This window comes from Oryctolagus cuniculus, chromosome 6 (assembly GCF_051225735.1).
Source record: "Oryctolagus cuniculus isolate XC-2025 breed Fujian yellow rabbit chromosome 6, ASM5122573v1, whole genome shotgun sequence".
NCBI lineage: Eukaryota > Metazoa > Chordata > Mammalia > Lagomorpha > Leporidae > Oryctolagus > Oryctolagus cuniculus.
In genome coordinates, this window is record NC_142872.1 from 20361942 (window position 1) to 20388343 (window position 26402).

At 39.5% G+C, this 26402-nt stretch overlaps 1 protein-coding gene across 1 annotated transcript in view; it reads left to right on the forward strand.

Annotated features, from left to right (window-relative positions):
- CHSY3 (chondroitin sulfate synthase 3) overlaps positions 1–20945 on the forward strand; it is a 275387-nt gene extending 254442 nt beyond the window's left edge. Inside the window, exon 3 of the mRNA XM_002710189.6 lies at positions 18539–20945. Within this exon, the coding sequence (XP_002710235.2) occupies positions 18539–20101 (1563 nt within the window). The 3' untranslated portion in view covers positions 20102–20945. The remainder of the gene's footprint in view (positions 1–18538) is intronic.
- The last annotated feature ends 5457 nt before the right edge of the window (positions 20946–26402 follow it).

Below are 26402 nucleotides of genomic sequence, written 5' to 3' on the forward strand. Positions count from 1 at the left end.
ATATGCAGGGGAAATTCATTTTTCTTTCCTTTAAAAAAATTGAAATGTCCCCAAAAAGCCAGACCTAACCCCAGATTGCTGTAGCAATGCCCGTGAAGCCCCGGCTTCGTCTTTAGGCAGATGGCAAAGACCTTCTTCAGGCTTCGCTTTCCTTCTCCTTTCCTTTGCTGTCTCAGCAGAACTTTATTTATTTGTGCAGAAAGTATTCATATGATGAAGCCCAGCCTGCCTTAGAATCAGCGTAGACTCCAGCAATCATTTCACATTCCAATGACACAAAGCAGGAATGATGATGGCTGTCCTCAACCTTTCTCCCTGGTTGGATGACTACATCAGTTTCAAAAATCCACAGGAGACGAATGACTCCCATCAGTCATGGTACAATAGAACTCGACTGTGAGCCACTACTTAAGTAAGATAGAACAGCTTTAAGATATGTGCCAACAGTTATATAACACAGATGCATAAAGTCTTCAGCTACATTTTTTTTAACTGAATGAAACATTAAGAAGTCCAAGAAATAATATAGAATGCTGAGAATTGTCTTTTAGAGGATTGCAGCTGTCACAGTATGTATTTTGATGCCTGTTTTGGTCATCAGCTACTTGAGGGGGGCATATGTTAATCTGTTAAAAGTTCCTTATAAATATATTTTTTATGTATCAGGCCTTCTGTGCCCTCTGAGAGATGGTTATCTAGAAAGGCATGTAGTCAGGTGAAGCAGCTAGTAATTTTAATTAGTATAATGAGCACTTGTCAAAAGTATACAACTGTTTGTGAATTTATATATTCAGTGCATGGCTCCCATATACTCTGTGAGGCAGGGGCCATGTTTGTTATTGTTGCTGTTGCTCTTTCCCAAGTGATTGGCTCATAATAGAAACTGCATAAATATTAGAAGATGAAGGAGTGAGTGTAACTGCAAGTTAGGGAGCAGTAACAATGTTGGAGACAAGGGTTTGCTTAGGCGAAGTTACTGAAATGAACTGTACCCTTGTTAGGAAACCTTCTCTGTGTTCTTTCTCATGTTTCCAGTGTGTATGGCATGAGATCCCAGGAGGCTTGGCGAGCGTCTACTATCTGTGTGGCTCTGCATTATGTACCCTACTACCTAATGTGACTGGACCTTGTAAGGCACTTAAAGCTCACACACTTTTCCTATATGATGAATATGAACTTGTCATTCTTAAATCTTGAGAATATGAGAGGTATTTCAAAAAGTTGGTGAAAATGCATATTATACAGAAATTAGTCATGAAAATGCTTTGCATCTAAACAAGCTTATCTTTTAATTCAATTTTGCATGAAGTTTTTGAAATACCATGGTATCTTACTTCCATTTCAAAGTGTTTCTTAACGTAGACCTTCTGACACAAGAAACTTGATGTAAACCAGTCGTCATTAAATGCTGCATAATGGCCCTCCTCTGTTATTTGGAAGGTGATCAAATTTCATTTAACTCCATATAGAGCGTCCAAATTTCTCTGATGGTTTCTGTTAGATCATTAATAATGATAACCAAACATTGTCGTATAGCTGGAGTTCCTAATTATAGACACTTATTCTTTAAACAAAATTTGTATTTCTTCTAGTCCTTATCTGACTGATTCTCCTATTTTTATGAGATTAGCCAATGACAAAATAGCCACACAGAATAAACAAGCAGTAGTAAGTTTAATGAGGCCAAATGGCTAATTACTTGAATTTGTAAAGAAAGCAAATGTTGAAAAGAAAACAATCTCAAAGAAAACATTTGGCTTTAGCTTTAGCATCTTAGTTAAATAAGAATCTCCTTGGGATATGAAAGCTTTCATAATGGGATAAAGACCACAAAATTAGAAGTATCTCTTTTTTTTCTTTTTCCTCTGAAAACCAACATGCAGTTTTCTCCATTATTGGTGGCCTCCTACAGTCACTGCATTTTCTCAATGGTTGCAATGTATTAATTGTGTTAATGTCTTCTGAAACTTTGTGGGAACTGCTATCTTTACATTTTGGTTTTTCCAAGTCTTCACAGCCCAGTTTGGACTGAGAACCTTTCCTCTTTCCATTGCCTTCTATTAGTTATGGTGTGACCCAGCCACTTACAAGGGACTGAAAGCACAGTGAAGGCAGTAGCAATGTCGTGTTGGGATTACATGAATGAAGACTGTTGGCAAGGCTCTGAAAGGCTACTTGAAAGCCACCAGTCTTTGCTTCTTCCTTGTAATAAGCCTAAGGAGATAAATGGTTTAAGGAAATGGTGCATGCAAGGTTTTGCTTGACAGGTTGTCAAAATATTTTTAAGGTGTGCAAGGGAAGTGAATTGTGTAGGTTTCAACAGTCATCCTGTGTCATTTCAACTGTATTGGAAGAATATGGTTACTGCCCAAGTATACATATGTCAGGGTAGAACAGGCACATAGATGAGCAGTCAAGGTCCATTATCCCTAGAGGTTTTTTTTTTTTTATTATTAAAGGAACATTTTGCTATCATGGAATAATTTTAAGACCTTATTATTTAAACTAACAAATGATTACAGTAGACTAAGATGCCAGATATACCTAAAATCATGTGTGGTACCAAAGCCTGTCATTTAATGCCTCTTCCCTCTCAACTAAGCACTTAGCACACACTGTGCCTGTAACTTTTTCAGTGTGAGGTACAACTGCAAAGCCAGCACAAATTTCTTTTACCTTCTCCACAATTTCAGGGACAGGACATTTGTTTTTACAGTAACTGTGATCTTAGCAACATCAGCATATTATTTGTTTTCTTTCTTGATAAACTGAAAAATTTCCACCATTTCCCTGAAAGACAGTGCTTTACAGTTTCTCTTGGGCAAAGCATCACTACCTTTGTGCTTTGGGGAAATTGTTAGGTAAAATACAGGTTTCTTGAGCACAAGCACCACGATACTGCAACAGTTGACGTGATAACCAAGACAGCTCCTGCAGGACTAGTAAGTAGGTGGCGTATACAGCATGGGACAGAGATGATTCTCATTCAGACAAGATTGAGTGGGACAGCATGAGGTTTTAGCATGTCAGAGCAATGTGCAACTTAAAATGATGAACCGTTTACTTCTGGAATTTTTCACTTAATATTTTGTGTACTTCAACTGACCAAAACTATACACTACAAAACCACAGGTGGGGGAGACAGCTGTGATTGCAGTGTACTTGCTAAACTGGAATCTGATGAGCTTAGTGTATCTTTCTGATTTTAATTCTCTGTGTTTTCTATGGTATCAAATGTACACCCTATACTTTGCTGCTACATCTGTATCAGAGGTTAAGAGTTAGCGGTAGGCATTCGGCTCAGCAGTTAAGACTCCACTTGGGACACCTGCATTCCCTGTCAGAGTGCCATGGTTGTCTTCCAGCTTTGCCTCCAGTTCCTGCTAATGCATACCTTGGGGGAGTAGGTAATGGCTTGGCTTCTTGAGTCCCTGCCACTCACCTGCTGGATTCAGATTGTGTTCCAGCCTCTTGGCTTCAGCCTGGCCCAGCCCTAGCTATTGCAGGCATTTGAGGAGTGAAGTAGTGGATGGAAGACCTCTTTATGTGTCTGTATCTCTCACTATGTCTGTTTCTCTGCCTGCCTTTAAAATAAATTAATAAACACTTTTTTAAAAGTTTGTATCTGGGGGCTGGTGTTTTGGCATAGTGGATTAAGCCACCACTTGCAATGCTGGCATTCTGTATTGAAGTGCCGGTTCTAGACCTTTCTTAACCACCTCCCTGCTAGTACTCTTGGGAATGCAGTAGATGATGGCCAAGGTGCTTGGGCTGCTCTACCATCATGGGAGACCCAAATGGAGTTGCTGGCTCCTTGTTTTGGCCTTGGCCAGCCCTGGCCATTAGGACCATTTGGTGAGTGAACCAGTGGATAAGAGACTCTCTCTGACTCTCTCTCTCTCTCTCTCTCTCTCTCTCTCTCTCTCTCTCCCTCTCTCTCTCTCTCTCCCTCTCTCTCTCTCTCTCCCTCTCTCTCTCCCTCTCCCTCTCTCCCCCTCCTTCTCCCTCTCTCCCCCTCCCACCCTCCCGCTCTCTCTCTCTCTTCCTTTCAGATAAATATAAGATCTCTTTCTCTTAAAATAAGTAAACCTTTATAAATGAAAAAAGTTAATATCTGAAAGTATTTTTAAACTGTTAAGAATATATGAGTAATATTCACCACATACTAGAGTTAGTATCTACTAGCTACTTTCTGACAGTTTTGTTTTTTTTCTCTTTGCCAGGCAGAGTTAGACAGTGAGAGAGAGAGACAGAGAGAGAGTTATAGACAGAGAGAGAGACAGAGAGAAAGGTCTTCCTTCTGTTGGTTCACTCCCCTAATGGCTGCCATGGCCAGCACGCTGTGCCAATCTGAAGCCAGGATCTGGGTACTTCCTCCCAGTCTCCCATGTGAGTGCAGGGACCCAAGCACTTGGGCCATCCTCCGCGGCCCTCCCGGGCCACAGCAGAGAGCTGGACTGGAAGAGGAGCAACTGGGACTAGTACCCGGTGCCCCAACCAGGACTAGAACCTAGGATGCTGGTGCTGCAGGCGGAGGATCAGCCAAGTGAGCCACAGCGCCAGCCAGTTTTCTTTTTCAAGAGGTTTACTAATTTATTTGAAAGGCAGAGAGAGAAAGAGAGAGGAAAGACAGAGACATCTTTCACCTGCTGGTTCATTCCCCAAAAGGCTGCAATGACCTCGGGGCTGGGCCAGGCAGAAACTGGGAGCTTCTTCCTAGACTCTCAGGTGGGTGCAGGGGTACAAGAACTTGGACCACCTTCTGCTGATTTCCCAGGTGCTTTAGCAGGGAGCTGGATCAGAAGTGGAGCAGCTGGGGTTCCAACCAGTAGAGAGTGGCTTAACCTGATGTGCCACAGAACTGGTCCGTCTGTCTGATGAGTTTTTTAAAAAAAGCTAAAATAGCTAACAAGATGGAACGGGAAAACAAATATCGAATCAGATGAGATTGTTTGGATTTCAGCCAAGATTGAGCTATCTAAACAGAAGACTGCAATCAAACTGTGTTACTACGGAGCTGAAATTAACATTAATCAGCTTAGATCACTTTATACAGCACTCTTTCGAATGTAAGTGACAGACCACAACTAAACTAGTTTCAACACAGGCGAAACCTTAGTTCCTGGAAACTGGAACGTCTGTGTGTGTTTGCTCTGAGCCGCAGCTCAGTGCTCTGTCCGGTACTCTAGGGAGCAGTCAGTGTTTCTGAGGTGACATTTCTGCCCTGTCTGGGTGATAAGGTCTGCTTTTCTTTTTCTGGGATCTTGAGAATTCTTTTTTTTTTCCCCCTACCATGAGAGAGATCTCACCCACAAATGAAGCAAGCCCAAAGGGAAATACTCATAAAAAAGTATACTGCTTGGCCAGAGTATGGCAGGCATTCCTTTTTAGGAAAAGTGAGGGTTATGTGCAATAAAAGGAAAAGAGCAGCGTCAACTACGTTGACATCGTTGTACCTCACATCTCTGGATGTTCATATTGCAAAGCTGAAACTTCAGATCCAGGGAACACGGACTCCCTGTTTCCTCCTCCTGCAACTCCTGGCAGCCATCTTTCTGCTCCAGTTCCTGTGAGTTTGACTGCTTTAGCATCGCATGTTAGCAGAGCCATGCAGTGTTTGTCTTTATCGCCTGGCATATGTCACTGGGTATAACATCTTCAAGGCACATCCATGTTGCAGAAAGTGATGGAATTTCAAATGGAAAATACATTTTTAGGTAATTTTAAATTACTTTAAAATAATATCTGCAAACAAATTCTCTCCAACAACTTCAGTTTATTAAGCAAACAGAAAAAGTTAATGCAACTGAAAATAACTAAGAAATAGAGTCCTTACTTACCATTTTTCAGATTCAGACTTTCAGAACATTAGGTTTGTCAAGAGTGGTCAGGGTTGTGGCACAGTGGTCCCGGCCGGTACTTGTGGTGCTGATATCCTGTATCAGAACTCCGGGTTGCTTTTTTTTTTTTTTTTTTTTTTTTTTGAGATTTATTTATTTATTTGACAGTCAGAGATACACAGAGAGAGAAGGAGAGGCAGAGAGAGAGAGAGAGGTCTTCCATCTGCTTTCACTCCCCAACTGACAGCAATGGTCGGAGCTGCGCCGATCCGAAGCCAGGAGCCAGGAGCTTCTTCCAGGTCTCCCATGTGGGTGCAGGGGCCCAAGGACTTGGGCCATTCTCTGCTGCTTTCCTAGACCATAGCAGAGAGCTGGATCAGAAGTGGAGCAGGCGGAACTCGAACCTGCTCCCATATGGGATGCCGGCACTGCAGGCAGTGGCTTTACCTGCTATGCCACAGTGCCCGCCCCAGAACTCCAGTCTGAGTCCCAGCTGTTCGACTTCCAGTGTGGCTCCCTGCTCATGTGCCTTGGAAGATGGTGGATGATATCCTGTGTATTCAGGTGGGAGACCCTGATGGAGTTCCTGGCTCCTGACTTCAGCCTGGCCAAGCCCTGATTGCCGTGGTCCTTTGGGGAAAGAAGTAGCAGATGGAAGATCTTTTTCTCTCTGTCTTTCTCTCTGTGTCACTCTGCCTTTCAAATAAATAAATTGTTTTTAATAAAAGAAAAAAAGGCACAAAGAAGATTGTGCTACAAGTTTTTAACACTTGCTCTTAAGGTGTTTTGGGGTTATTTCCCTTAACCAGCGAAGCAAGAGAAGAAATACTTTATTTTCAACATTTTTGAGTCTTTTTTTTTTATTTAACCTATTATTTTGAGATAATTATCAATTCAGAAAGAATTGTAAAAAAAAATAATACAGAGAGATTCCATGTACTTCTCTTCCAGTTTCTCCCAAAGCTAATATTTGGAAGAATTTTAGTTCACAACCAGGATACTGTTATAATCCACTAATCTTAGTTTTGTTCACACATGTGTGGGTGTGTGTATATGTGTGTGTGTTCACACATGTATAATTAGTTCTATCACAAATTGTACAGTGAATTTTAAAAGTACAGTTTGGCAGTTAGATGGGTCTGTTTTCTAGGTGATGGTGTTTTTAAAATCTTAAAGAAATGAGTAGAAAAATGAGTCTCTTAATTTTATGTGAAAAATATTTATGTATATAGCAAATTAGGGCATATCTTACTATTGTCATTATTAGTTCATTGCACTCAGCAGTTTATTCGAGCTATAGCCTTTAATGTTTTCATTCTTTTATAATTATATAGTGATATGTATATATTTTCATAAAATTATTTATTTTTCTTAATATTTAGAAACAGGTTCTGTTTGATTGTGTCAGTATTACCAGGAGAAGTAGGACACACTCTAAGAAATTCACCATTAATATTTAAAGATTCACCATTAGATTAGAACTTTTATACTAACGGCTCTTAAAAAATAAAAGAAGATCATTAGGTATTTGCATTAAGGGCAATAAGACTCCCTATTTAGTTATGTAGTATTACATACATAAATAAAATGAGCTTAAATATTTGCAAAGCAAATCACAGAACCCTTAGTTACATATTTACCATTGTTTTCTATACCATGCTGTTGATTTCTTGTTTTCCTGGGCTGCTTCATAATTACTCTACTCTGAAGACTTTTTGCTTGCTAAAACAAGAGTGCTTCCATTTCCCAAATCCTCCTTAATATTCTATATAAGATTCAGATACAGCTCTCCAAGTTACAAGATCCTTTTACTTTAGGAAAAATATGTGAGCTAATGAGAACAAAAGAATTTATACCAGACTGAAATAGTCTCTTAACATATAAACTCAAAAGTTTTCCTTAATAGAGAAAGCACTCAATTATTTTCCTTAATAGAGTGCACCAGAAATGTTCAGAGCTTTCTCAATAGAAACATGGTCTCTTGTTTGCCTGCATTTCAGCAAAGATCTCAAAATGACAATCCAGTTCCTTAGTTTCCAGATGATGATCTAAAGTTAAATGATGGCTACACTAATATAGTACAGTAGTTAGTTCTGCCATTTTTACTTAGAATTTGACTTGAACTTTTCGTCTTCCTTCCAAGGGGTTTTGTTCTTTAATGGAACATCCTGGATCAATTTCAGCTAGCACTCAGTAAGTGCATTTATCTATCCACGTATTGACATATTTATTTTTGAGAGGCAGAGATAGAGAGGGAGAGAGTTCCTGTTTGCTGGCTTACTGCACAGGTGCTGACTCTTGGATCCAGACCTCACTTCAAGTCTCCCACAGGTAGTAGGGACCCAAGTACTTGAGCCAGCACCTGTTGCCTCCTGAGGTGTGCATTAGCAGGAAGCTAGAATCCGGAGTGGAGCTGCGGCTCAAACCCAGGCACTGCGGTATGGGAAACGGGCATCTCAGGTGGCATCCTTACCACAAGGCGAGACACTGGGCCTGATTAATGCTTGGATGACCTAGCTCCTCAACTCCTTTTTCTTTCAGAACATTTTCTGGAATCATACTGTTAAACGTGTCTCCTGTTATATTATTTATTTTAGTTACTCTAGGTGTTTTTCCCCTTCCTTGATTACAATATCTCTCTAATCCAGTATAACTCTTTATTTCATTTAATTTTTTTCTATCATTTCTTTCCCTTATTGATAGCCCCCCACAGTACTTGCTTTTCTCTTGATTTTATCTTCAAGTCTGTAATAATTTATTTTTTATTTCTTGGTCCTGTGGGCTGACATTCTATCTTACCATCTCATCTTGAGATCTTACATTTCTGCTTTGTTGCTTTTAATATAAAGACAAACAATTCTTGTGTGTTTAGTTTCTCACTGTTTTCCTCAGTGCCAAAGCTTCTCTTTGGGAGGGAAGAATTTTTAATCTGATCTTATTGCTTGCTTGTTTGTGTTGAGACTTTGTGTCTACTAGGCTGTTTCTCTTTTTTAGAAAAATGATTTATCTCCAAAAAATTGCTTTTTTCCCACACAGGCTTTATACCATGAGATTTCTTTTGGCGATGATGTTTCTAATAGTTCTGGGTTGGCTGATGTCCACAGCGAAAGGCATTTGTTTTCTGTACTGCCTCACATTAAACCTGCCCCAGGAAAATGCAGTTTAAGTGTTCAGTTCTTTCTTTAGCTCGCTCTATTCCACTTTGCTCAAACAAAATGTTGCCACCAGGGCCGGCTCTGTAGTATAGCAGGTAAAGCCTCCGCCTGCAATGCCGGAATCCCATATGGGCGCCGGTTCAAGTCCCGGCTCCTCCACTTCCAATCCAGCTCTGGAAGCAGTGGAAGATAGCCCAAGTCCTTTGGCCCCTGCACCCACGTGGGAGACCCGGAAGAAGCTCCTGGCTCCTGGCTTCAGATCAGCACAGCTCTGGCTATTGTGGCATTTGGGAAGTGAACCAGAGAATGGTTAATTAGTTAATTAATTAATTTTTAAAATATTTTTAAAAAAGTGTTGCTGCAGCAGCCAGGCTCCCCTTGGGTCCATGTGCCCAGAGTTGTACACCTGGGCTATGTTTTTTGCCCTGGGTTTTCAGACAGGATGTTCTCCTGCTACTTTTCTGAGATCACCTGTCCTTGACATTGCAGTCTCCACGTGCCTACAGACGATCCCATTGGACCTCATCATCTTTGGGGAACCCTGCATGTATTTTGGTAACTGTGTGTTTTTCCAGTCTCTTCATTTTGAAACTCAGAGTTGGCTGTATTTTACTTTGAGTACTCCCTGTTGTTTTATAAATAGTCTTATTGAAGTGTAATTTACATCCACAAAATTCTTCAAAGTATACATTTTATTAATACCTAGTACATTCATATAGTTGTTTAATCATTACCACAGTCTGATTTTACAGAATTCTCAGTGCTCCGGAAGTTACTTGTGGCTTATTTCAGTCATCCCCTGTTGTGAGCGCCACTTGTCACGCAGCTCGACAAGGCTAATGCGATGTGTCGTAGCATGGGGAAGAGTCACGCAGAATCGTGATAGTCTTTTCAGTATAATTTATTATTCAATATGCAATACTACTCAATACATGTATTCAGTGCACACATCTAAAGGTCAGTACCTCTCAATATGTCATTAGCCCACAGATCATAACACACCTCTAGGAGTAAGGTAACTTCCAGAAATACCCATCAATAGTAATAAGTATAATGCATACAAAGTGTAAAAGCATAACCAATCTAAACACTCATGGCTAAGGATGTAATACGAATGCTACGTTCTCAGGGTTCGTGTCACGGTCATGAAAAGTCAAAGTCCAAGGTCCAGAGTCCACAAAGTCTCCATTACCACTCGGAGCAGCGGATTTCAGAACAGTCACTTATAGGCAGGAGTCGTGGGGATAACTGGCAATCTGGGCAGTAGGCTCGAAATTCCAAGACTGAGGGTGAGGTGAAGGGTTGGAGAGGTCACCTGATGAGAGGTCCAGTCTGGCTCCAATGTCAGCTCTGGCAGCGCTGGGACGTCCAGGCAAGGTGGGCTCCAGCAGAGTGGCGAGCAGAGCTTCAGTCAGTGAAGACTTGGGCAGAGTTTCCCTTGCACTGAGCCATGGTCCCCGAGGGGATACAGAGCAGTGGTGAGGCTTGCCTTTTTATCCCACTCTGGGGTCGGTGGGCAGTGAATGTGCCCAGCTGTGTCACCAGTCACGAGGTCATTTTTTGGGGTGTCACTAACCAGATGCTGGTGTTTGGGTGTGACCAGTGTTGTATTGGGGGTCTTCTGGGCGTGGCCAATTGTGGTGCAGTAGTGTGGGTGAAGTAATGCAGTAGCCAGCTGGTTGGCTGCTTCTTATGATGTAATGTCCCCCAGTCCTTATCAGGCCTCACCACCTGTGTCTGTTCTGATAGATGGTCTGGGCAGCTCCTGGTGCTTAGTGGCCTTAGCTTAAATAACTCCATTTTGGTTTTGCTTACCTTAAGTGACTCCATTTTGGTTTTGCTTTTTCCTCTTTCATTTTGGGTTAGCGGTGCTCTGTAACTCTTTTGGGACTCCTGTGGGATTCCCCACAACCCCTTGCTGTCTTAAAAAGATCTTAATTTTTTTTCCATGTATATATCTATGATCATTCCAGAAATTGCCTGTGGTATGTCTTCATTGTTAATAAATCTCAGGAAATAATGAAAATTCAATATGGTAGGATGGTAAAATAATTTAAAATATAACTAACTTTTTTTTAGGAAATCAGTAAGTTTTACTTTTTTTTTTTAAGATTTATTTATTTATTTGGAAAGCAGAGTTGGAGAGAGAGAGAGAGAGAAAAAGAGAGATCTTCCATCTGCTTGTTCACTCCCTAGATGATCACAACAGCTAGGGCTGGGCAAGACCAAAGACAGGAGCCAGGAGCTTCATCCGGGTTTCACACATGGGTGGAGGGACTGAAACACTTGGGCCATTCTTCGCTGCTTTCCCCAAGCCATTCACAGGGGGCTGGATGGGAGGTGGAGCAACCGGCACAAGAACAGGCACCCATTAAGAATGGTATTACAAGTGGAGGCTTTACCTGCTACGCCACGACGTAGGCACCAACTATCTTGACATCTGTTCTTCCTTTGTCTGCTTTTTCACATGTATTTTTCCATAGCCTGTCAGACAGTTTCTTTGTCAGATGGTGAGATTATGGGTGATACATTTAAAGCATGACGGTCTGTTAGGACACATCATTATTAATACCTGATAAAGTTCTGTTACTGTGAAATTATTCTCAATTTCAGTGTAATTAATACTCCGGAAGTCTGAAGCAAACTGACAGTCCTCTAAATGAGAGAAAACCAAATTAAATTAGAGGTTCTGAGTTATTTCAAACTAGACCATATGGTATTAAAAGTAAACTTTACTCTTTTCCTTAGAACATTTGTTCTGTATTCAAAATGTATTACGGCAAGTAGGTAAAAACTGACAGTCACATTTGCTTAACTCCTAGTTGTAATCTCACTGCCGTTGGTAGATTCTTGGTTAAACAGCATAATCCCTATGAGTGCTGGTTTTCTGAAATTCCCACGATAATTTGTCTTTCTTGAAGTAAGCTAACTCTGTGTCATGTTACATACACTGAAGTGCTAATCCTATGTGGCCAGATTTGTGATACTGTTCCGAAGCGTTTCCAAACAGCCAAAGATAAAGGAATTTTTTTTTTTTTTTTTTTTTTTTTTTTTTTTTTGACAGGCAGAGTGGACAGTGAGAGAGAGAGACAGAGAGAGAAAGGTCTTCCTTTGCCGTTGGTTCACCCTCCAATGGCCGCCGCTGCAGCCGGCGCACCGCGCTGATCCTGGCAGGAGCCAGGAGCCAGGTGCTTTTCCTGGTCTCCCATGGGGTGCAGGGCCCAAGCACCTGGGCCATCCTCCACTGCACTCCCTGGCCATAGCAGAGAGCTGGCCTGGAAGAGGGGCAACCGGGACAGAATCCGGCGCCCCAACCGGGACTAGAACCCGGTGTGCCGGCGCCGCTAGGTGGAGGATTAGCCTATTGAGCCACGGCGCCGGCTCAAAGATAAAGGAATTTAACTGAAGGGTACAGTTCTCATTCCATAAAGGCTTTTAGCCAAAAGGAACAATCTCACAAGGAGATAGGCACAATTGAACTGTGTGTAACAGCTATGATTAACTGAGTGCTTTCTGTGCACTGGAAACAATGCTAAGCCCATTATATACGTTTTTGCACTTAATAACATTCTTAATGTGCATTGGTAGTTGACATTTTCCCCTTTGGTGGATAAAGAGACTGAGATTTAGACAGATAGCCTAAGAAATATGTTAGAAATTGCACAGCCAGTATTCGAATCCAAATCAGGGTGATTAAGGGTCTTAAACCATTTCTGTCTATAATGAATAGACTCAATATACATATTTATAGAAGTAGAAAATTTGTATTTGCTGTGTTATTCTTACTGGAAACTGTTATGTAAGTCAAGATTCATCATTAGTCTCCAAACCGTGGTACATATGAATGTACTACTTTTTTTTTTTTTTTTTGATGTATTTCTTTTTTTTTTTTTTAAACTTTTATTTAATGCATATAAATTTCCAAAGTACGACTTATGGATTACAATGGCTTCCCCCCATACCGTCCCTCCCACCCACAACCCTCCCCTTTCCCACTCCCTCTCCCCTTCCATTCACATCAAGATTCATTTTCGATTATCTTAATATACAGAAGATCAGCTTAGTATACATTAAGTATGGATTTCAACAGTTTGCTCCCACACAGAAACATAAAGTGAAAAATAATAGATGATTTTTTTTTTATCTGAATGTACTACTTTTAATAATTTTTTCCACCAGTGTCCTTTCTCTGCTTTCCTATGAAGAATTATATTTGAAACATTAACATCACATAGACAGATTGGACTGAAATGATATGAGTTACTTACACATTTCAGAGTTAAGATATTCCTTGTTCTATAACAATATGTCTGCTTTACCACATTCTGCATCTTTAATCACTTCGGTGTCACTAAAAGGGACAGATAAGTCTGCAGTTTTAACAGGCTATCTCTGAGCAATGTTTCTTATTTATTTTAGCATATTCAATGTTCTTCAGCCATGATGTAAGAAAGAATAATTTCAGATAGCCAATGCTTTTTTTAGAGATAGTTTAATTAGTAGTCTAAATGCAGTCAAGCTTTTTATACCTTCCTGTATATAAGAAAAAAAGTCATGGAAAATGAAGTATTGAGGCATTTCTAGGTTAAAAAAATTAGTACTACACAAATGGAGATATTTGAGGCCACTGAAAATTACATATCTAATTTATTTAATGTTGATCACTGTTTCAAATTAATATTAGCATGTATTTTCAGAGAAAAAATGTTGAATGCATACAAACTTCTAAACCTTGAATGAAGTTCAAAATCTTTCTTGAAATACACACCCATTATATTCTTTGATGTCCAATGGTGAGGATTTAAGAGTTTGCCTGGGGCTGGTGCTGTGGCATAGTAGGCTAAGCCTCTGCCTATGGTGCCAACATCCATATGAGCACCAGTTCATTTCCTGGCTGCTTCTCTTCTGAGCCAGCTCTCTGCTACGGCCTAGAAAAGAAATGGAAGGTGGCCAAGCTTGGGCCTCTGCATCCACGTGGGAGACCCAGAAGGAAGCCTCTGCCTCCTGGCTTCAGTTCTGACCACCTCTGATCATTGCAGCCATTTGGGGAGTGAACAGCGGATGGAAGACCTTTATCTCTGTCTCTCCCTCTCTCTTTCTGTAACTCTACCTCTCAAATAAATAAATCAATAAATAAAATCTTTAAAAGAAAAAAGAGTTTGTCTGAGTATATAAAGAGAACCAGCTGAAATATTGAAGGTAAATAATCTACTACAGTATTAGTTCATCCCGTTTTAGGGATAAGTGCACACATTTCTGTACATACACATGAGAGAAACCTAATTCCTCATGCATATATATATATATATACACACATATATATCTTTAAAATTCTTTTTATAGTATAACAAACATATCTTAACAGTTTAATGAGTGTTCATAGACGAATGTACACATGTAACCACCAACTAGATAAACACATAGAATATATTACCAGGACTTCATAGCCATCTTCCTTGCTTTTTGGTTACTTTTTGAACAACTAAATTCCTAAATAATTAGGAATAAATTTAACCAAACAAGTGAAAGATCTCTATAATGAAAATTATCAAAAGCTGATGAAAGAAATCATCAAAGACACAAAAAAATGGTCAGGTAGTCCTTGCTCATAGACTGGAAGAATAAATATCACTAAAATGCCTATGCTACTCAAAGCAATCTACAGATTCAGTGCAATCCCTATCAGAATTACAATGACATTCTTTATAGAATTAGACCAAAAAATCCCAAAATTCATTTGTAATCAAAAAAGACCCAGAGTAGCTGAGCAAGAAAAATCAACCTGGAGGTATGACAGTATCTGACTGCAAAGCATGCTACAAAGCTGTAGCAATTAAAACAACATGGTACTGAAATAAAAACTGATACACTGATCAATGAAACAGAATAGAGAACTCACAAATAAATCCACAAACTGATTTTTGACAAAAATCATACATACAGTGGAGTAAGGATAATGTCTTCAATAAGTGGTGCTTACAAAACTGAATGTAAATATGTAGGAGACTGAAACTAGATCTATACCTCTTACCATACACCAAAATCAACTCAAGATGGATCAACAACCTAAATTTAAGACTTGAGACAATGAACTTGTTGGAAGAAAACACAGGGAAAATACTTCAAGACATTGGTGTATGGGACAACTTCTTGGTCAGAACCTGCAAAGCACAGGTAACAAAAGCAAAATTAAACAAATGGGACTGTATTAAACTCAGAAGCTTTTGCACACTAAAGGAAATTATCAGTAGAGTGAAGAGACATCAATAGAATGAGAAAAAAATACTTGCAAACAATGGATCCAGTAAAAAAAAAAAAAAAAAAAAAAAAAGGAAAAAGGACCTCAATACACAGTTTCAAAAGAAGAAATACAGATGTCCAACAAATATATGAAAAAATGCTCAACATCACTCGCCATCAGGGAAATACAAATCAAAACCACAATGAGATATTCCTCACCCTTATCAGAATGGCTGAAGTCCAAAAGACAGCAAAAAAATGCTGGCATGGCTGTGAAGAGAGAGGAACACTTACACACTGTTGGTGGGAATGTAAATTAGTGCAGTTACTGTGGAAAAACATGTGGAAATTTCTTAAAAGAACAGAATTGCCATATGATCCATCAATCCCTCTAGTGGGTATATACCCAAAAGACATGAACATGTTGTATCAAAGAGATAACTGTACCACAATGTTTATAGCAGCACTGTTAACAATAGTCAAAATTTGGAATTAACCAAGGTTTCCATCATCAGATAAATGGATCAAGAAGATGTGGTATGTATACACAGTGGAATATTCAGCTATAATAAAGAATGAAATTCCACCATTTGCAGCAAAATGGATGCCACTGGAGGACATCCTATTGAGTGAAATAAAACGGACACAGAAAAACAAAATACCACATGTTCTCCCTCCTATGTGGAAGCAAAAATTAAAAAAAAAAAAAAGAATGAAATTCTCATGTGTATCAGTATTGTTGCAAATACTGTTTGTCAACCTTTGTTTTATATCTTTGTCAGGCCACTTGTTAAGAATATTATACTACTAAAATTTCAATCATCTTTGATTACTTCAAAATTTACCATATGTGGGTGAAATGGTCACTTTCCCATTCAGTTATTGTTTATAATTGTTGTATATACTCTCACTAAACTAGGGTCTTTTTACATTTTACTTGTTAAACTTCTAATTCAGTGAAGTATTAAACATTTTTACTGTAATGGATATTTAAAATGTTATGTCAAAAACTTAAAATAAAGGGAGATGGAAGGAGAGGGAGAGAGGGAATATCATTATATTCCTAAAATTGTACTTGTGAACTATATTGTGTATGAAAAAACTAATCAAAAATTTAAAGATGTATTTTTATCGAGATTATTTCACTTGTTTGTAAGATTTATTCATGTTGATGTAAATAGTAGTATTTATTTTAATTGCTACATTATTTTGCATTATATTAATATACTACATTTATACATCTGGTCTATTTTGACATGTATTTGGGTGACTTTCAGTTTGAGGGTATTAGATGTAATGCAACTATAGAAATTCTTTTTAAAAATAAAGATTTATTTATTTATTTTGAAACTTTTGTTTTTGTTTTTGTTTTGAAAAAGTTAGGGAAGGAGGGAGGGAGAGTGATAGAGAGCGAGCTTGTATCTGCCGGCCCACTCCCCAGATGGCCGCAACAGCCAAGGTGGGCCAGGCCGAAGCCAAGAGCCAGGAGTTTCCTCCAGATCTCCCTTATGGATGTGAGGGCCCAAGCCCTAGGCCTTCTTCCACTGTTTTTTTCCCAGGCCCTTAGGGAACTGAATCGGAAGTAGAGCAGCTGGGTCTGAAACTGCTACCCATGTGGGGTGCTGATGTCATGGCCTCACCACTATGCCACAATGCCCTACTTAGAAATTCTTATATATGCTTTTAGGTGTATGTAATATGGCTTTTTAAAACATGTATCAGGGTAAAAAAACAGAGTCCCAGAGAATATGCATGTTCATTTTGGTTAAAAGTTTTATGTGGACGATGCATGGTATCATCAGCCTGTTTATTTTCAGCTCTTCTTGTGGGTCCATAGATGTGACCACATTGTGATTTTAAAAATGTATTACCTTGCTGATAAATGAGGTAGATACTGTTTTTACTCCTGTCTGAGTATCCAGATACCTTCTTTTGGGAAGTTTTTTTTTTTTTCTTTCTCCCATCTTTTCAGCTGGGTTTGTGCTTCTTCATTTACTGATTTGTGGAAGTCATTATATATTCTGGATATTAGTCTTTTTTTCTTAAGATCTTTATTTATTCTCATACTGTGTAGTTGGCCCTTTTCATCTCTATATGGTAATTTTATTGAAGAGTTCTTGATCTTAATGTAATGCAAGTCATCAAAGTTTTTAATTTAGCATCCCTGAGTCATGTTTTCACCTATCCTAAACTCATGCAGGTATTTTTATATGTTAACTTGGAGAAACTTATTCATTTTTAATATTTATATCAACAGTCTATCCTGGGGTGTAGGAGGTCAGCTTTTCCTTATTTTGTCCTAAATGAATATCTTAGTGAGCTGGCACTTGTTATCTAAAATACTATCGTTTCTCTATTCTCCAGAGTCAAATTTGTCACAAGTCAAGGGGGAAGTCATAAGTCATATGTAGGCTTGTGTATGGATGTTCTATTTTGGTCCTTTGTCCTTTGACTTATCCTTGCACCAATAGCATACGTTAGTGCCTTGGTGCTGGGTGTTGTACAGCAGGTTAAGCCAAAGCTTACAATGCCTGTGCATCCTCATGACCCAGCCCCAGCTGTTGTGTGTATTTGGCTCTCTCTCTCTGTCTCTCTCTCTTTCTCTTTCTCTCTCTCTCTTTCTCCCTGCCATTTAGATAAATAAATAATTATATTTTTAAAAATGCATAGCTGGAGGTTGGTGTGCAGTATTAGAGCCTATAAATTTGATATTTGTTTTCCTCATAATATGGCATCTTTAAAAGTTCACCAAATAAAAGCAGGAAGTAAAATGAGGGTTCCTATGATCTGGAGAAGATGGGATTTGAAGCAGGCTGGGGAGACTTTGGTCCAAGGATATAAAATTATAGTTTGAAGGAGGGAATAAGTTCAGGAAATCTATTGTACAACATGGCAACTATAGTAAGAATATATTGTATTCTTGAAAAGTAGTAACAGTGGAGTTGTTAAGTGACCTTACCAACAATATGATAACCATATAAGGTAGTGAATGTGTAAATTAGCTAGAGTTCATCATCGCAAGTATGTATGTGTGTGTATATTTTATACACATGTATGTATATATACATGTATGCATATATGTGTGTATGTGTATATATATACTTCACACACTGTGTTGAAAACATGCATTCCATTTTATCTGCAATTTAAAAAGTATTAAAACTTTTCATTTCTCCTTAATACAAATTTTACAAACCAATTTTATCAAGAAATGCCAAATAATCACTTTTTAATTTAAAAGCTTCATTTCTGGATTTTTTTTTTCAACTAGTCTAACATCCTCATTTTCTTTTTTGTTTCCAGATGCAACAACTATTCCATGAAAATTACGAACACAACCGAAAGGGTTACATCCAAGACCTCCACAATAGCAAAATCCATGCAGCCATAACCCTTCACCCCAACAAAAGACCTGCATACCAGTACCGGCTGCACAATTACATGCTGAGCCGCAAAATTTCCGAGCTCCGGCATCGCACCCTCCAGCTCCACCGGGAGAGTGCTCTGATGAGCAAGCTGAGTAACAGCGAACTCAGCAAGGAGGACCAGCAGCTGGGAGCCATGCCTTCCTTCAACCACTTCCAGCCTCGGGAGAGAGAGGAAGTGATCGAGTGGGAGTTCCTGACGGGGAAGCTCCTCTACTCAGCGGCCGAGACGCAGCCTCCGCGCCAGAGCATCAGCAGCATTCTCAGGACAGCCCTGGACGACACTGTCCTCCAGGTGATGGAGATGATCAACGAGAACGCCAAGAGTAGAGGACGGCTCATTGACTTCAAGGAAATTCAGTACGGCTACCGCAGGGTCGACCCCATGCACGGAGTGGAATACATCCTGGACCTGCTCCTGTTATACAAGAGACACAAGGGGAGAAAGCTGACCGTGCCGGTGAGGCGGCACGCCTACCTCCAGCAGTTGTTCAGCAAGCCCTTCTTCCGAGAAATGGAAGAGCTGGATGTCAACAGTCTCGTGGAGAGCATCAACAGTGACACTCAGTCGTTCTCCTTCATATCTAACTCTTTGAAGATACTATCTTCTTTTCAAGGTGCCAAAGAGATGGGAGGGCGCAGTGAGAAGAAAATACACATCCTCGTTCCGCTCATCGGAAGGTATGACATTTTCAGGAGATTCATGGAGAACTTTGAAAATACGTGTCTTATCCCAAAGCAGAACGTGAAGCTGGTCGTCATCCTCTTCAGTAGAGACTCTGGCCAAGAGTCCAGCAGTCATGTTGAGCTGATAAACGAGTATCAGAACAAGTACCCCAAAGTAGAGATGACCCTCATTCCTATGCAGGGAGCGTTTTCCAGGGGCCTGGGTCTTGAGATGGCTTCTTCCCAGTTTGACAATGACACTTTGCTGCTATTCTGTGACGTGGACTTGGTCTTCAGGGGAGACTTTCTCCAGCGATGCAGAGACAATACAATTCAGGGACAACAGGTGTACTACCCCATCATCTTTAGCCAGTATGACCCAAAAGTAGCCAATGGGGGAAATCCTCCTGCTGATGATGACTTTGTTTTCTCAAAAAAGACAGGATTTTGGAGAGACTATGGCTATGGAATCACCTGTATCTACAAAAGTGATCTTCTGGGTGCCGGTGGATTTGATACCTCAATACAAGGCTGGGGACTGGAAGATGTAGATCTCTATAATAAAGTTATTCTATCTGGCTTGAGGCCCTTCAGAAGTCAAGAAGTAGGAGTGGTGCATATTTTCCATCCAGTTCATTGTGATCCTAACTTGGACCCTAAGCAATATAAAATGTGCTTAGGATCCAAGGCAAGTACTTTTGCCTCAACCATGCAACTGGCTGAACTCTGGTTAGAAAAACATTTGGGTGTCAGGTACAATCGAACTCTCTCCTGACAGTCCAGGCAACACATATTGCCTTTTTAAAGGGGAGTTTACCTCATTGTTGGTTGTTGTTATTTTAATTTTATTATTGTTATTATTTTTATTGTTATAATTTTATTTTGTCGTCATGGTCTTAAACTACTCTTGGTTGTTTTCCAAAGGGTGTTTGTTGACCTGAAGCAAGAAGAGTCTACAGTTCACTGATATTCCAGATTTCTACTGAAGTCAATATGTGTATTACTTTTATATATCTTTATTTGAAATTGAGTTAAATCATGGCAATCAAATGACTTTTGAAGCTCATTCATCATGAGAGACAGCTTAGAAGAGTGTTCTCTTGGGGCTTACAGATGCAATATCGACTTTTATTTTGTTTGTCAAAGTCAATGTGATACAAATATTTACTGGTGAAAGGTACCACAAAAGTGCTTTATGCTTCCTATGGGGAAGGGACTCTGTGACATAAACTTGAGTTTTGTAATTTATACAAGGACTTAAATATATAGACAATAATTTTCTTCATCTTTAGAATTTTTAAAGTAAATGAACACCTATGATTGTATGTTTATTTTTTAAAAAAATGTTTTAAAAATTGAGGAGTTTTGTTCTACAACCAACCGGTACTGGCTACCCTGGTCTTATGATAATTATGAGCTCCTCACAGGTGTCTGCTATAAATGCGAATGAACTTTATTTTCTCAAGGAAATATGATTTAATTAAATATTCATGTACATTTTAGAAGCTTTATGAAACAATGTCCTTCATTTGCTGGCAAGAAGATAAAATATGACAGAACCTGTTTATTTATAATAAAACACAGGTATAACAGTATCCTTTTTCAAAAACACTGAAAAAGTTTTGTTGTTTTCTTTTGGTCATGTTTGATGCACTTCTTAATGGCTGTATTCACCAGAACATGTCTGCAGCAGAGACTGGAAAATTTCACAAGGGATTACAAAAATGTGGATTTATTATTATGCTTTAAAACACAGCCTCCATAAGTAATTAAAGTGAGCAGTTCTTTATTGAATAATTTACATTCTGGAAGAAGCGTTCCTCCTCTATCTTTTCAGCTTTCAGGTTAAGCTGACCCAAGAGAAGTTCAAAAACTGCCTTTAGTAGTTCAGAAACTGCCTTTAATATAGATTGATAGGTATTCTGAAGATACAACTATCATTGTGAAAGTTGTGAATATAAAATCAGTGTTGTAAAAACACAGAGAGAAATAAATCATTTCACTACGCCGGTCGTTCTCTTTTAGAACTGAGGTGATGGTGCACAGTCTGGTAGAAAGGCATAATCATGCTCAAGAAATATAAGAGGAAAGGAATGCGTGTGTCATCTGTCCCACTCTGTCCATCCAGATCTGCCCCCAACCACGTAAGACCACTATTTGAGTATTTGTGTGTGTGTGTGTGTGTATGGCATGGCCTTTTAGTTTCTAGAGTAAAAAAGATAGATTTTTACCTGTTGCAAACAAAATGTACTCTGATTTCCCTTTTTCACCTAATGAAAAAAATAATTTGCATCAAAATTGGCTGGAAAGTTACTGCTCTAAATGGTTGCCATTATTTCTGATTGTCATGCAGGCCCATAATCTTTGCCTTAGTGATGAGTTCCTCCCATGGTAACAACCCCTTTTAAGGATGACATTCAGAGGGGTTCAAAAATAGCGATAGTGTTGGGACAAACATGATGGAAGTCTCCTTGACTATAGCATATAATCCTAATGTCAAATTCATTAGAAAGAAATAAATGGCATTTTTAGATGTTGAAATGCTCATCTTGACAAGGCCAACAATTCAGAGTTGATCTTTTCTTTGATGTCTCTTTTGATGGCCTAAACAAACCCTTGTTTCCATGGCCTATTTTCCTGTCTTACATGACTTGGCTCTTTCTCTGGCTTTATTTTCAAAACAGTAAATATATTAACGTGCAGTAATGACAGTCATTTGAGATGATGATCAATTATCAAATGATAATTGTTAATTATTACTTTGTTAATGAAGAAATCATGGGCTTCTCTTTTCTGTAACTTAGGCAAATAAGAGTTTTACTAAGGGCTAAACATAAAGGCCTGGTTTAAGGCATTCAGCAACTTAGAGAGTTCTGAGGCAGCTACATGAAGTCGCACTCTCTGTTGTATTGATAAAACTATACCAAGGTAATGCAGATATCTCATTCGAACTTATACATGTACACACTATGGTGAAATGTGAATATAGACGCATTTAAAATCTATTACATAATTTTGCATCAAGCTTTCCTGTGGTTTTTTCAAGCAATATTTTTCAATGCAGTATTCCCAGACTTACGATATAAGGGAATGATGCTGCTAAGCTTTGTTTTTCCCTCTGTGTAGTTTTAGTTACTTAAGTGCTCTTGAGGTTGAAGGACAAGGCACTGTGGATGCAGGAGGAAACACTAGATGTAGGCACAGCAATCTGTATGTTGTTGATGGTGTTACCTGATTTGGGTAGCTGTGGGTGGTCTATTTAAATGTCCCTGGATAACAATTCCATCAACCTTCAGTGTCGTCTTATTGATCATTTACTGTCCACTCCACATCACTCTGTGTATTTTACTTTTAAATTTAATCCTCACAACAATGATCAGGATGTTGTTACTATTTTCTTCATTTAACATACATGGAAACTGAGGCGTGATTGGTTAAGTAACTTGTCCCAGTTTCATACAGTGGTGTGCTGTAGAGACTTAAGCTAGAGGCTGTCTGATTCAGAAACACCTGTCCGTGCTCTAACCCATGGTTTCTCAGATGCTGAGATTTCTCAGATGCAGAAAGCAATGGGGAGCAGAATGGTAGGGAGCTGAGGCCACGGGCACGTTTGATCTGCCATTCAGCTTCTGAGTGCTCACTCTGCACGGAGCTCGATGTCATGATTTTTCTCAGAGCATCCTCAGGCTTTGATCCCAGTCTTCTATCACTTTTCTTGATCTTTCTGTAAAGCACTGTGTTGGGAAAGGAAAGGGTCTTTCCTGTCTACCACTCACAAGTCACTGGACATCAACCATGAAATTCTTCTTAGAATTTCTGACGCCAGTAGCAGCCCTTTTCTGTCATCTCAGCCCACTGAATGCAGCATCTACCCACTGATGTACTCTACCACATAAAACTGACTAGTTACGCCATTTTATCCATACATACTTCATTGTTGGTGCTGGGATATTTTGTAATTGAAGAGTTGAGATGTTGTGACTAGTTACACAGGAATGAAATCCTCTGTAGTCTACCCAAGAAAATAAATGCTCACAGAAAGGGTACATTAGAAAGTCCCTCTGTTTTTAGTATAAGGAAGCTGCAGGCCACTTCTAGATGACAGCCCATGGCAAGGCCACTCTGGTCTCATTTGCAGGTTACCCCTGAGCAGTTTCTTCTTCCAGGAGTGGATCTTAGAAGATCAGGCTCATCCCAAACGGTCCTTTTTGCCAGATAGGTGGGTATAGTGCTGCCAACCCTAGGGAGCCCTCGGCTAGAGTTTCTGCGCCCTGGGAGGATGTCCTAAGGTAGACCTAGATGTAGGAAGATATTTGCTGTCACTTTTTCTCTCCCCACCCAGCAGAATATTTGTTTAAGTAGGCAAAATAGACCAAAATGAGTCTCAAATAGCCAGCAAGATATTTTTAGATCCATATTGGCCTCAACGATGAGATTTAGGTAAAGAGGTGGAGGCTGCAGCATGTTTTCCAATCTGTGGCCAAACTGCCTTTATTTCCTGGCCATCTCCTGTGGAGTCTCTGCCCCTGTGACCCTGCACTTCTAGGAAATTAATGTGCCCACCCTAGTGTTGCAGTAATCTGGAGAACTGTCTATTTAATATCTCACATGTGCTTAGTAATCGAACTCATTTCTCTTCATGAAACAGCCTGTGATCGTGAATATTGCAGGGCGAGTGAGCAAAACGGTGCCCTAAGTTCCTAGGACTGCCATCTTCTCTACCTTCCCATCCTGCCTCTGCCAGCATCCCAGGCACTTTCAGTCATGGTACAGTGTCACCGTATTCTGACTGTGTTGAAACAGGAAGCCTCCTAACCTTCAGTATTCCAGCAGAGGCGGAAGGGAAGCCAGGTTGGAGCTTCCGAATATACCAGTGGGATCCTGCCTCTGTCTGCCTCGTGGCCTCATTCAAACTGTAGCTGTACTCCAAGTTTTCCATGACAGATGGTGGGGATGATGTGCGACTCCAGCAATGATTCATGTCCCCAGGTGGCTGTACTCACAGGATCTGCAGCAGGCAGCAGGCCACCTGGCAGTGGTACAAGAATGCCAGGATATTCTAATGTCAACTTTAGTTTTCCATCCAGTTGTCCATTTTCCTTCCTGGTCTCAGAAGCTCCCAAGTCTGAGTCATATTTGTGATTCTACTCCATAAAAGGTTTTATTTCAATCAATATCTATTATGTCAAAAGGTTGGCATTAAAACTGAAATTATTGAATTTTGATTATGAATGTATATACACATACTTCAAAACATTTTTATTAATGTACATTTTAGGAGCTACAGTGTGACATTTCAATGCACATATACAGTATGTAGTGATCAAAGTAATCAACATTTCCTCTTCTTTGAGTTTCATTTGTGTTTGGGGGCTTGGAGCTCCTTTCTTTTATTTGCTCATAAGATAAATACTAGGTTGATGGGACAATGTTGTAGCATAGTGGGTTAAGCTGCTATTTGCAATGCCAGCATCCCATATCATAGTCCAGGATCAAGTCCTGGCTGCTCTTCTGATCCAGCTTTCTGCCAACACTCCTGGGAAGGCTGCAGAGGATGGCCCAAGTGCTTTTGCCTCTAGCACTGTTGTGTGAGATGAGGATGGAGTTCCTAGCTCCTGGATTCAGGTTGGCCCAGAACCGTCTGTTGCAGCCATTTGAGTAGTGAACCAGTGGATGGAGAATACATGTCACATTCTACCCCATCACTATCTTTATTTCTTTCTCTACGTCTCTCCATCCTTCTCCTGCTACTCCTCCTTCTGCTTTATCTGCCTGTTGAGTAAATAAACTATATACTAGATTATTATGAATTACAATCACTTTGTTGTGCTTTCTAACACTGCGAATTTATTCCTTCAATCTAATTCTGATTTGGTTCTCATTTGGATAATGAGTATTTTGTTCTGTTTTTCCATTTCCATCCAGTCCCAGACTTTATAGTAGCAGTTATGAAGAGATTTTTAGATCGTAAGATTAGCATTATTCATTTTATGTGAAATGGTCTTATTATAAAAAGTTTTCCAACAGAAAAGACAACACAACACCAAGGAAGCTACAGTTTTCTCTTTTCTGTAATATTAGTCACTTAGCAAATGTTTATTGAGAACTTGTTTGGGAACAATACCCTCAAATTGAGACTCAAAGACTGAAAACATCACCTGAAACCACACATCTTAGTGCCATCAAGGGCCTTTCCCAGAGGGCTGTTCTCCATGTCATTCTCAGTTCCTCCCCAGCTCCCACCCCCAGAGCTCTCATAAACACCTCATTTTCTTATTTTATCCAAGTGGGAAGAAGTGTGTGTGTGTGCATACCATGTGACATCTGAGATCTATAACTGAATATCTGATATAAGAATGTAAATCTACCTCAATTCTTGTGTTGTGATTCTTACATCAAAGGTTCAACCTGACATGATTAAAAATATCAGGGCCAAAAATTCATAGAAATAGGAAAATCAATATCCCCAACTGTAGGGTTTACCACCACCCTAAACACTTTCTATAACTAATAGCTGAATATTCTGTCTCCACAATCACCCTCAAGTTCTTTTTCCCTTTGCTTTCATATCTACTAAAAATTGGTTCCAATACATATTTCTAAAAAGAAAGTCTTTAATTGGAGTTTAAAATGTTAAAGATATAGGACCAAGAAAATACATTATTTTCTTCTTTTTTGCATCTCTTGGTTTTCAAAGCCTTCCAAGATGTTGATGACTTCTTTTTCTCCGCCATTGGGTCTTCCATGCGTTCAGCACTTAGGAACTAGTTGACATAAATCAAATTATATGCTTAGAGCACATTTTAGTATTGGTTTTGAGAAGGTACTATTATATAATTCATGAGCTTGAATGGCAAAGTTAATGCAAGTTCTTCAGCTCTTCATTAGCAATGTGGTACATTTGAAGTGTGTTGGAATTTATTTCTCTTCCTTGTTAGTCAACTGGAATCACAGAGGCTCCCACACAGCCTCTTGAGAATTTAAACTAGAAACTGAAGGCAGAGGTCATTGAAACTCTGACACCCTCCAAATGCTTCACATTTCTCAATTAATATGTTCAACACTAAGTTCAGGCT